Source organism: Podarcis gaigeae (assembly GCF_964106915.1).
Source record: "Podarcis gaigeae genome assembly, chromosome: 14".
Taxonomy (NCBI): Eukaryota; Metazoa; Chordata; class Lepidosauria; order Squamata; family Lacertidae; genus Podarcis; species Podarcis gaigeae.
Window position 1 is genome coordinate 14374823 of NC_139690.1, and position 12359 is coordinate 14387181.

General features: G+C 41.8%; 1 protein-coding gene across 2 annotated transcripts in view; it reads left to right on the forward strand.

The window, feature by feature from the left end:
- Nucleotides 1-12359, forward strand: part of SQOR (sulfide quinone oxidoreductase) — a 35040-nt gene that overhangs the window by 4847 nt on the left and 17834 nt on the right. For both annotated transcript variants that reach the window (XM_083712794.1, XM_083712795.1), the window contains exons 2-4: nt 7087-7338; nt 10759-10929; nt 12010-12063. In XM_083712794.1, the coding sequence (XP_083568920.1) occupies nt 7105-7338; nt 10759-10929; nt 12010-12063 (459 nt within the window). In that variant the 5' untranslated portion in view covers nt 7087-7104. The remainder of the gene's footprint in view (nt 1-7086; nt 7339-10758; nt 10930-12009; nt 12064-12359) is intronic.

Below are 12359 nucleotides of genomic sequence, written 5' to 3' on the forward strand. Positions count from 1 at the left end.
GCGATCAGCCTTCTTGATGGTCCAGCTCTCACTTCCATACATCACTACTGGGAAAACCATAGCTTTAACTATACAGACCTTTGTCGGCAAGGTGATGTCTCTGCTTTTTAAGATGCTGTCTAGGTTTGTCATTGTTTTTCTCCCAAGAAGCAGGTGTCTTTTAATTTCGTGACTGCTGTCACCATCTGCAGTGATCATGGAGCCCAAGAAAGTAAAATCTCTCACTGCCTCCATTCCCCTTCTATTTGCCAGGAGGTGATGGGCCCAGTGGCCATGATCTTCGTTTTTTTGATGTTGAGCTTCTGACCATATTTTGCACTCCCCTCTTTCACCCTCATTAAAAGGTTCTTTAATTCCTCCTCACTTTCTGCCACCAAGGTTGTACCATCTGCATAATCTGAGGTTGTTGATATTTCTTCCGGCAATCTTAATTCTGGCTAGGGATTCATCCAGCCCAGCCTTTTGCATGATGAATTCTGCATATAAGTTAAATAAGCAGGGAGACAATATACAGCCTTGTCATACTCCTTTCCCAATTTTGAACCAATCAGTTGTTCCATATCCACCTGCTGGATTTTTTTCAAAAAGCAGCCAAGTAATTTTGGCATAACATTGGGACATCAGCTCCGTGCAAGGCATGACGTATAGGAGCAACAACTGGTAAAAGATAGACGTAATATTTTCCAAGGACAGGAAGAAACAATATGGACAGAATAAATGTCACACACAGGAAGAACAAGGATACAGTATGAGATTTTCACTTGTAGACTTATAAACTATTTAATGTGTCACCACAAAAAGAAGTTATAAATATTGCTGCTGTTGTATAAGGGATTACTATGATGACTGGAATGTCATGGAAATCAATAAGATTTTGGAAAGCAGAAATAAAGTAAATCGTCAAACCATAAATTCTAGCATGCTGGAGGGGGGGCACCTAAATTATATAATTTGGTGTTTGAATGATTGATATTAGGAACTGTATTATAATTTAATACTAATGTCAGGGCTGCCCGAGGTCCCAGCTCACAAAGGACCAACGCCAGTTCTTGTTATATACAAAAGTCTTTATTGAAGTTCAGTTTCGATTTCAAAGCCGCGGCGCGCAGCTCTACGTCTTGAACTCTAGACCGCTGAAGCTCCATCTGAATCTCCTCCCCCCAGACACCAGTTTAAGACTCTAGCCTTGCTCCACCTCTTCCTTTGCTCTTTCCTCCTCTGGGTCCGCCTGCCCACTGGGGTCTTGCCCCTTCTGGACTCCTCTGACGCTGAATCCCCTGATTCTTCCCCCTGCCTCCGGCGGGCTTTAGGACCTGGTTCCCAATCCGTGTTTCCTGCTGTCCCGCGTGCCTGTACATTTGAACTTGGTGCGCGCGCCCAGCCGGCAACCTTTCTCCTGACCGTTACACTGGTCCTGTCACTGCTTCCCCCTTCGGGGGGGCTAGCTGGACCTGACTTCCCCTCCGTTCCCTCACTCTCCGAAAGAGGCGTGGTCAGCCCTGACTCATCTTCTCTCCCTACTGGAGGAGACGCTGGCCCTCACTACGCTCTGGTGGGGGAACTGGTCCTGATCTCCCGCTGCTGCTTTGGGAACCCCCGCTGGCCCCTTGCCTCTGGTTCGTCCCCCTTGGGACCCCCCTTGCCCTGGCCATAGGCGCCCCCCTCTGGGAATCTTCTGAATCGCTGGAGAAGCTCATGGAATCTCTCGGCCCACTGTCATACTCCCCTTCGCTCTCTGTTTCCTCTCTCCCCTGTGCCTCTGCTCCTGAGCCCCTGACAAATAATAATAATAATTCCTTCCAGTAGCACTTTAGAGACCAACTAAGTTTGTTCTTGGTATAAGCTTTCACGCATATGAAAGCTCATACCAAGAACAAACTTAGTTGGTCTCTAAAGTGCTACTGGAAGGAATTTTGTTTGTTTGTTTCGACTACGGCAGACCAGCATGGCTACCTACCTGTAACTTGTATTATAATTTGACATTGATATAATGAGGCTATTATTGGATTATTGTAATTGAAAACTAATAAAAATTATTACAAAAAAGCAGCCAAGTAAAATAAGTCCATTCAAGTTTCTAGTCCTTTTTTTCCTTTCTCCTTCTGTGTTGGAAGTCCTATTTTGGTTTTTGGTTTTTTTAAATAATATTTATTACTTTTAAAAGTTACAAAAAAGGAGAAGAAAGAAAAAGAAAGTAAAAAAAAAAAAACAGAAGAGAAAAAATACAATACAACATATAAACAATACAAAACCCAAACCAAACCCATTAAGCTAAACACATAAATGAAGCAAAACAAAAACAATTTAAAAACATCCCTCCTTTTCCATACTCTATCCTTCATTCCCTTGTTTCCTCGACTTCCTCACACCTCCCTTTTTGTATCCCACTTCTGGTTCTTGTTTCAGCAAATCCTTTCCATCTTTCTCTATTTTCTATCATATTATAAATAACATATTTTTTAACCTTATTTCCCATTAAGACTGAATTACTTATATATACTTAACTTCTTATAGCATTTCTGCTAAATCTATAAAATATCATTCCACCATTTTTCTAACAGTCATTACTTTTACAATATTTCTAAATATACACTTTAAATTTTGCAGTCTTCTTCCACCATCTCCTCTCCCTGGTTTCGGATTCTGCCAGTCCTTTCCGTCAGTTCCATATAGTCCATCAACCTGGATATCTTATGTCTGAGGCTCTTAAATCTTTTCAAAGTCCCTTCTGCAGATCTTCTTCATATTCTTTAATGTTCAGGAGCAAATCTCGGGAAAACTCCAACCTAACAGAACTTTTATTCCTTCTGGACAGTTCAGCCAAATTTCCATGGTTAAGACTAAAGTCCATAAAGTGTTTCAGGATGTATTTCAGGATTCCTCCAAATCTAAAGGCCCCCCCAAAACTTCAAGCTCCTCCAAACCCAAGCCCATGTCCCAAAAGTCAGTCAATTCCTGGATAGAGGGATCTTTCCAACTTTCCTTCTTCAGTCCGAGCCGGGATCCAATCCTCAAAATCTGACTCTTGCTAGATTCAATCATGGAAGACCTCAATTTATAATCCTCAATTTGCTTCTGAAGAACTAAGGATCCCGCTTGTACTACTTTAGGTTTCACAACATCTTTCTCCTTTTCCTCCACCATTTGTCCTTGTGCCACCATTCTTGTGCCAAGTCCTGAATTGTTTCTGTGTTGGTACTCACTTTATGACTCAAATGAGTCACTTTCTGTTCCAAATTATCAATTTTAAAGATCGTGTCATCTGTCTTTTTATGAAGCTGTTCCAGCGAGTAGTTTATCTTGTATAATACAGTCACAATAGCTTCTCCTATCAACATTTTGAATAGTCCAAGGTCAGTCTCTGGTTCTCAGAATCCTTATCTCGCAGCTGGAGATCTCCCTGTTGCACTCCTGTAACAGTTTCACATGCTCCCTCTAGAGGGAAACAGTCTCCACTTGTATCAATTCTTTCAATTCTTTCAAACACAACTCGAGCAAATAAAGATAGTTTCGATTTGGGGGACTTCCCTGGCTTTTTTCTGACCCATGTAGGACCAGTCTGGATAGTTAGCCTTGGTGAAGACTTGACGTTTTTATCCCCAAAAAAGTTTCTGATTGAGTTCCCACTGAAATGAGGCTGCATTTTAATGTTTTAATGTTGTATTTTTTTTAAAAAAATTATGCTGTATTTCAATCGATTATTTTTATATTTGGTGTTAGCTGCCCTGGGGAGGGCAGGGTATAAATAAAATTTATTATTATTATTGTAGTCCACAAGATGCTCCTGGCAGTGGACAGCATTTTGCGCACTATAAAATCCAGGTGGGCACCAAATGTTTTCTCTGTTGCAATCGCTCTTGGGACAGCTGCTCTTGGGTCTACTGAACTGTTGCACACAGAGGACTGTGGGAATTATATTGCGTGTTTTGCACCACTTTTTTACAAGTTGAAGGAAGCTGCTGTTTAATCATTAAGCCACAGAGACAGGTGGAGAAGGAAACTTGCAGTCATCCCCTTTTCACTGAGCACGAGTTTGATAGCAAGAGCTTTATTTACAGGGCAATGATGGAGATATGGAGCATATGCTGTTGGTTTATACGTTTATGCTTCCACTGCCAAAAGGGGAGTAAGGATTGTGCTTTTACTGCTGTCTAACTATAAAACTAGTGCAAAAGTTAACTTAATTCTTGACCTTCGAACAGCGAGTCCAGCCATAGTTTTATACCCTCTAACAGAGTGGTCTTCTTTTTTTGGGGGGGGGGACTACTTTAAAATCACTGGGAAGTCTCAGCAGACCACCTAATAATAATAATAATAATAAAATGTGTTTGCATTCTGCAACTCAAAGCACGTACAAAACACTTGGTTTCCCATAACCATGGCCTTGCTGTTCTAATGAGATGGGTGAAGAAAAGTAGAATATATATATTTTCCATCAGCGAGCAGCATCCATGTTCAAATCAGCACCCAGCCAAAGGACATTTCCCCTCTGTTCAGTAATCTGGTCAAAATGGCTTCAGTCTCATAGAATCATAGAACTGTAGCGTTGGAAAGGACCTTGAACAACGTCTAGTCAAGCCCCCTGCAATGCGGGATTTTTTAAAAAAATAATTTTTATTTGATTTCACAAGTATAAAATTATAACAATACAACCATACACATCCACATTTAAAGATTCCTCCGAATCTCTAGACTCCCCACCTTTCCTTCCATTGGTCCTATTATTAACCTTTTCTACTGCATATTTTCCAACAGTCCATATTTTAAGTCACTCCATTTTGTCCATGGTATTTGCTACATTACAAGTGTTATTGCAATCCTGCTAATGTTTTCATCCAAGATAAATTATAAATTTTTCCAATTCTTTTTGAAGTTTTGGTCTTCATGGTTCCTGAGCTCTCCGGTCAGTTTCACCATTTCGGTGTAGTCCAATAGTTTAATTTGCCATTCTTCTCTGGTAGGGACTTTATCTTCTTTCCATCTCTGGGCTAGAATCATCCGTGTGGCTGTTGTCACATACATAAAAAGTCTTTTCTTCTCCTTTGGAATATCAGCACCTACAATTCCTAATAGAAAAGCCTCTGGTTGTGTTTTTTAAAATAAAAGTTAGTTTAGACATTAATTTCAACTCATTATATATCATTTCCCAGAATGCTTTTTTTAACCTTACACTTCCACCACATATGGTAAAAGGTGCCTTCTTTTCTTTACATATTTACAGCAGATATTTGTACCTGTCTTATACATTTTTGCTGGTTTACTAGGTGTCAAATACCAATTGCACATCATTTTCATTTCTTTCACTGTACAGCACACCGAAAAATGTAAGTCAGTTTTCCATAACCTTTCCCAATCTGAAAATTGGATCCCTCGCCCAGCCCCAACCCTGGTTTAAATGCATAGATTTTCTGCCATTCCATTAAGTTTGGCTCATTAGTGCTGCTAAAGTTGTTTATTTTGCGGCTTATCCAGAATTGATCCGAACTAATGGCCTCTTAAACATCGCGCTGGGTTTTTCTAGCAAAAACAACACAATCTACTTCCTTCATCCGATACGACTAATGAAGCCGACTGCAGTCCTCAAAAGCTTTAGGCATAATAAATTTGGGGAGCCTTTAAGGTGCCACAAGACTCTTGTTTTAGCCTCTCTTTGCCCCCAACGTTTAAGGGATTAAATTCAGGGGGGTGGATGCGAAGTGGCAAAAGATCTATCAGCCTGCTTTGCAAAACTTGGGATGGGAAAGGAGAAGGAAACGGTTGAAAGAGCTGAGTCATTTGTCCCAAGTACAACATGAGCGCTCTGTGTATATCAAATATAGCAGCCTTGCGAAATTTCACTGAACGTCATCCACTTTCCCCAACTTCCTCGAGTCAGGAGAAGTCAAGAGAAAGTAGAATACTGTAATAGGGAGCAACTCCCCGGGAGGAAAAGTTTCGACATTCGGGACTTTTTAGTTTAGAAAAAGATGAGTAAAGGAGGGGGAGTGCGACAGAAGTGTATAAAATTATGTTCGCATGTGGGGGTGGAAATACGTACTTTGGGGGGTGGGGAGGGTGTTTAAGGAATAACATAAATCACTGGGTTAAAGCTGACCAAAAGTCCAGAGGTAGCATTATGGGTGGTGCTGTGGGTTAAACCACAGAGACTAGGACTTGCCGATCAGAAGGTCGGCGGTTCGAATCTCCACAACGGGGTGAGCTCCTGTTGCTCGGTCTCAGCTCCTGCCCACCTAGCAGTTCGAAAGCACATCAAAGTGCAAGTAGATAAATAGGTACCGCTCCGGCGGGAAGGTAAACAGCGTTTCTGTGCACTGCTCTGGTTCGCCAGAAGCGGCTTAGTCATGCTGGGCACATGACCTGTGGAACACCCTCCCTTTAGATGTGAAGGTAATAAGCCCTTTGCTTAATAATTAATAATTAATAACTAATAGTAATTTATTTATACCCCGCACATCTGGCTGGGTTTCCCCAGCCACTTTGGGTGGCTTCCAACAAAATATTAAAATACAATGGTCTGTTAAACATTAAAAGCTTCCCTAAACAGGGCTGCCTTCAGATGTCTTCTAAAAGTCTGGTAGTTGTTTTTCTCTTTGACATCTGGTGGGAGGGTGTTCCACAGGGCGGGTGCCACTACCGAGAAGGCCCTCTGCCTGGTTCCCTGTAACTTGGCTTCTCGCAGTGAGGGAACCGCCAGAAGGTCATTGGCGCTGGACCTCAGTGTCCGGGCTGAACGATGGGGGTGGAGATGCTCCTTCAGGTATACTGGACCGAGGCCATTTAGGGCTTTAAAGGTCAGCACCAACACTTTGAATTGTGCTCGGAAACGTACTGGGAGCCAGTGTAGGTCTTTCAAGACTGGTGTTGAAAGTGGTGCTTCAGGTTAAGAACAGTTTCAGGTTAAGAACGGACCTCTGGAACGAATTAAATACTTAACCCGAGGTACCACTGTACTGTCTTCCTGCTCCTGGGAAGATTCAGGATCAAGAGGAATGCAGCCCTCCTCACCACGATCCCTGACGGTACCCAAACAGTAACGTAAACCAACGTTCCTTTTCACCGCTCACATCTCTCCTTATCGCTTCGCAGATTTGAGGCTGGCCCAAGATGGCAACAGTTGGATTCATGTCTTCGTGTGCCGGTGTGCGTCCCATGGCGCCTTTGATGAGGCAGGGGGTTCAGAAAATGAGATCTTCCCAGTTCCACACCACAGCCGGGTCTGCTTCGAAGGATTACTACGAGGTGCTTGTGCTAGGAGGAGGCACCGGCGGAGTCTCCATGAGTGCACGGATGAAGCGAAAAGTCGGAGCTGGCAATGTGGCGGTTGTTGAGCCCAGTGAGGTAAAAATGTGGCTCTCCCTCTTCTCCTCCTGCCTCCATCCCAGTGGGCAGCAAGTTCCTAATATTAATAGTTACCTCCCATGCATCGCATTCCTCTCCCACAGTTATTCCGGACAGAATAATCTTGAGAAGTTCTCTCTCACGGCTGAGCAGGGGTGGGATGTATATAAATTTGCTAAATAAAACCAATGTGCATGTTAGGTTGTGGGCGAACATAGCAGACGACACAGCGATTTCTCCAGAGCAGCTCTTTATTTGTAAGCTGGACAGAACTGAACAGCAAACAGCTCAGCCAGCCTGCTTTTATAGGCAGCCGGCTGTCAACATTGTAGCAACAACAACCCAGGGTTTCCCGCCTAAAATAACTGACGTGGACCTGAGTGAAAACTATCTACAAGTATCCCCCTGCTGGCCCAGGATGAGAACTTCAGTACTTAACAGTGTATAATTTCAATTAGGTGGTGCTAGGTCTGCTGGAACGCGGGTGACGCTGTGGGTTAAACCACTGAGCCTGGGGCTTGCCGATCAGAAGGTCGGCGGTTTGAATCCCCGCGATGGGGTGAGCTCCCGTTGCTTGGTCCCTGCTCCTGCCAATCTAGTGGTTCGAAAGCACGTCAAAGTGCAAGTAGATAAATAGGTACCACTCCAGCGGAAGGTAAACGGCGTTTCTGTGTGCTGCTCTGGTTCGCCAGAAGTGGCTTAGTCATGCTTAGCCACATGGCCTGGAAGCTGTACGCCAGCTCCCTTGGCCAATAAAGCGAGATGAGCGTGCAACCCCAGAGTCGGTCACGACTGGACCTAATGGTCAGGGGTCTCTTTACCTTTACCCTTTAGGTCTGCTGTGGGAGAAATTTACTGTTCGAAGTTTGTAAGCCTGGTTTAAATTAAAAGAAGAACACTATAATTTATTTAGGAGACCACTGTAAGCAGATGAGAACATTAGCAGGATTCTAATAATACTTGTAGTGTAACAAATACGATGGACAATATGGACAGATATAAAATATAGACAATGAAATAAAATACAGTTGGAAATGTTGACAATAGGACCCATGCCTGGGATGGGGGGGGGCGAGTCTCGAGATTCAGAGAAATCTCTATATACGGATATGTATTTGGTATTGTTATAACTTTTCATTTGTAAAATCAAATAAAAATGATTTAAAATTTTTAAAGAACAACACTCCATGGCAGGACTTTAAGCAAGCAATCAGAGAGAGTCACCCTCAGATCATTTTTGCCTGAGACAAGATATTCTCCTGTTAAACAGGGTAGGATTGAATGCTGCTCACCTACGTATAAATTGTCTCAGTTTTGGCCTTCATTTTTGATACTTAGGGGGCTGCAACATTCCTGTCTTTTTGCATTGCATCTAGAACAACAAATGCTTTTTGACCTGGAAAGATCACTCACCGGGCGGGGGGGGGGGGGTGAGGGTTGCTCTTCTAATCTAGAAATAGAACATCCAGGACTTGGGCTGAGTTTACACATTTTGAAATATTAAAATTTGTCGCCAGGTGGTGAACATAATCTGCAGCTGCCCTATATGGAGTCGGAGCACGCATTCAGCTGTAGGCTAGGGAGAAGGGAGACATTTGATTCAGTACACTTTTAAAGATAAATCATTGTAACTCGCACCATGTGAGAACCAAAACGCAACAATCCATCAGAATTTGCAGTTCTCTGAATTTTGCTCTGCTGTTCTCCAGCCATCTATTGTGTACAAAACTACATACAGTGGTACCTCGGGTTACATACGCTTCAGGTTACAGACTCCGCTAAGCCAGAAATAGTACCTCGGCTTAAGAACTTTGCTTCAGGATGAGAACAGAAATCGTGCTCCGGCGGTGCAGCGGCAGCGGGAGGCCCCATTAGCTAAAGTGGTGCTTCAGGTTAAGAACAGCTTCAGGTTAAGAACGGACCTCTGGAACGAATTAAGTACTTAACCTGAGGTACCACTGTACATTAGAATAAAGCATGTATAAAAAATGCCCATACAGTGGACGTTTGGGTTGCGAACGTGATCCGTGTGGGAAGCAGGTTCACAACCCACAGCGCGGTGTCTGTGCACGTGCGGGTTGCGATTCGGCGCTTCTGCGCATGCACAAAGCACGATTTAGCACTTATGCACAAGCACCAAAACCCAGAAGTAACCTGTTCTGGTACTTCCAGGTTCACTGTGGTGCGCAACCCGAAATCACACAAGCCAAAGTGTCTGTAACCCGAGGTATGACAGTATTAGTGAAAATAACATGAGGGGACATTGCTTTGCAAAAATCTGTAATGGGCAAAATTGCATACAAGTGTATATCTTAGGATAAATTCACATTTTTGTATTCTCTGTCATTCGATGTTTTAAATCCCTTGTTACTTTTGTTATCCCCATTTTTTCAAAGTATTCGCCCAGGACGACATCCACTTTTATCTCCCCACCCCCATTTTATGTTGTTATTTTTATGTATATTATGCTATGGCCACATGGCTAATGCAATAAAATCGATCGACTTACATGCCAATAAAGTTCCAGTTTTCCACATTGAATACTGCTGAATTTTTATAAGGACCTAAGAAACATAATTTGCAGTGTAGAAATGTGGAAAAATGAGAAATAGAGAGAAACAAAAATTGACAGATTTCCGCATTCCTACTGTAACCCCATATTGTTTATTCTGAGCTGTGGGCTGCTAAAGACAGGTGTTCACTAGCCCTCATACTAAAGATTATTAATTGGAGATGTTACAATTTAAGGACTGAGGTACAGATGCTCCTTTCTTATCACACCTGCTTAGCTGACTTTTGAAAGAAGTCCCTCCAGTGCTCAGGCTATGTGGCTTCTGCTCCTGTTTTTCAAAAGCACTATTTTATTTTTTATTTCTTTTATTATAATTTTTATTAGTTTTTTCAACATATCATTTTCAACAGTAATTAAACATACTTTTACATCTTATTCAAATTTTTGACTTCCATCAATCCTGTCTGACAATTTTCCAGTCTAATTTCTCAGGATGCATTTCTTATCTTCCCTATTACATTTCAAACTCATAACCAATATCTCTATCTTTTTCTACTTTGTAACACTTGTATATTTCTCCTTACAAAACTTCTTGTAGTCCTACTAGCGTAATTTGTTGATTACAGTTGCTCTTCAAATAATTCAGATACTTCTTCCAATCTTCTGTAAATCTCTGGTCCCGCAGGTTTCGAAAGCTTCCTGTCATTTTGTCCAATTCTGCATAGTCCATTAATTTCATCTGCCATTCTTCTTTCATCGGAATTTCTTCTTGTTTCCATTTCTGGGCTAACAACACCCTTATCGCAGTTGTTGCATATAAAAACAATTTAACATCATGCCTATTAATGTCCTGACCTATAATACCAAGTAAAAATGCTTCTGGTTTTTTTAAAAATGTATATTTTCAGAAGCACTATTATCAGCCACTCTGGACGTTGGTTGGGGCGGGAGCAAAACCACTGGCACCCTGTTCCCGTCCAACGGCAAGTGTGATTCCTTCCGGTGTAAAGTGGATCCAATCCAGAGTTCAGAAGCTGGATCCAGACAAGAACTGTGTCCATCTGGAGAACAACCAAAAGGTAAGCTATCAGCTGCCTCTTCATTTAATCCTCTTAACTACAAAAACTGAAGCTCTGTACTTTACAGAAACTTGTCACCTTGATGGAGAATATTGGAAACTTGGGCTAGAGACAAGCAGTTGCATCTAATATTAGCCCTGCTCACAGTAGACTCATTGAAACGGATGAACATCACAAATTAATTTGGAGATGCTACACCAGTCAGATTAAATCAAATAAAAAATGAATATTCGGTGTTATGTTGGAGGGGATGCCAGGAGACCGGGAATTGTGTTCACATGTGGTGGAGGTGTAAAGACGTACAATTATTTTTGGTAAAGGGTGTTTAAGGAGATAACAGAAACCACTGGGTTAAAGCTGACCAAAAGTCCAGATGTAGCATTATTATCGATTTACGATGGGGTGGAAGGTTCACAGGCTAGGAAGGACCTGCTCACAAATTATTGACAGCTGCACAAATTATTATAGCTAGGAAGTGGAAGGGGCAAGCAGAATATAAAATGGAAGAATGGTATAAAGAGGTGTGGGATATAGCTATTAACGATAAATTAACATGTGCCATTAAGGTAAGACGGGGAAGATGCAGGAGAAATGATTTTGAGGATAATTTATAGAATTTATACTATTAAAAGGGAAAGGGGTCAAACCATCGCAAGAGGTGTAGAAATTTTGGGAGGTTGCTTAGTTACAATGGAATGGTCTTGGGGGTGGGATGCACATTTTATTATTTATTTATGATTATTACTTTGTCACAAAGAAAAAGTAAAAGAAAGAAACTGATGAACATGGCTAACTTAGATCCATTTATCTCAATGGACCTGCTCTGAACAGGAGTAGGGTACAACCCATTGCTTCCAGACGGAGTGTCATAGGAGATTCGACAATCACCTTGTGTGATTGTTTTGAAGCTGCAATACTATACATATATTGACCTGGGAGCAAGTCCCATTCAACTTAATAAGGCCTACATGTGAGTAGACATCTATAGGGTTAATGGTCAATGAAGCTCCTGAAAAGGCAGCTTTGTAGCATAGATTGGCAAAGATGCTCAATGTAATGAATGACTTTCTTATATTACAGATATCTTACAAGTATTTGATCATCGCCCTTGGGCTCCAGCTACATTTTGAAAAGGTATTTTTTTTTATTTTAAAAAAGTCTCTGTTGGTAAAAACTCTGATGCGAAGCAGGATACAAAGAGTTACTTTGGGCATCATTTTACTGCCCATTCTGCATTTGTCTTATGCAGTGCCGCTTCTGTTCTGTTTGCTGCAATCTTGCCGCAAATTGCATTATTCAACTTAATAATAATAATAATAATAATATATTATTTATACCCCGCCCATCTGGCTGGGCTTTCCCAGCCACTCTGGGCGGTTTCCAAAAAAATATTAAAATACTGTAATACATCAAACATTAAAAGCTTTTCT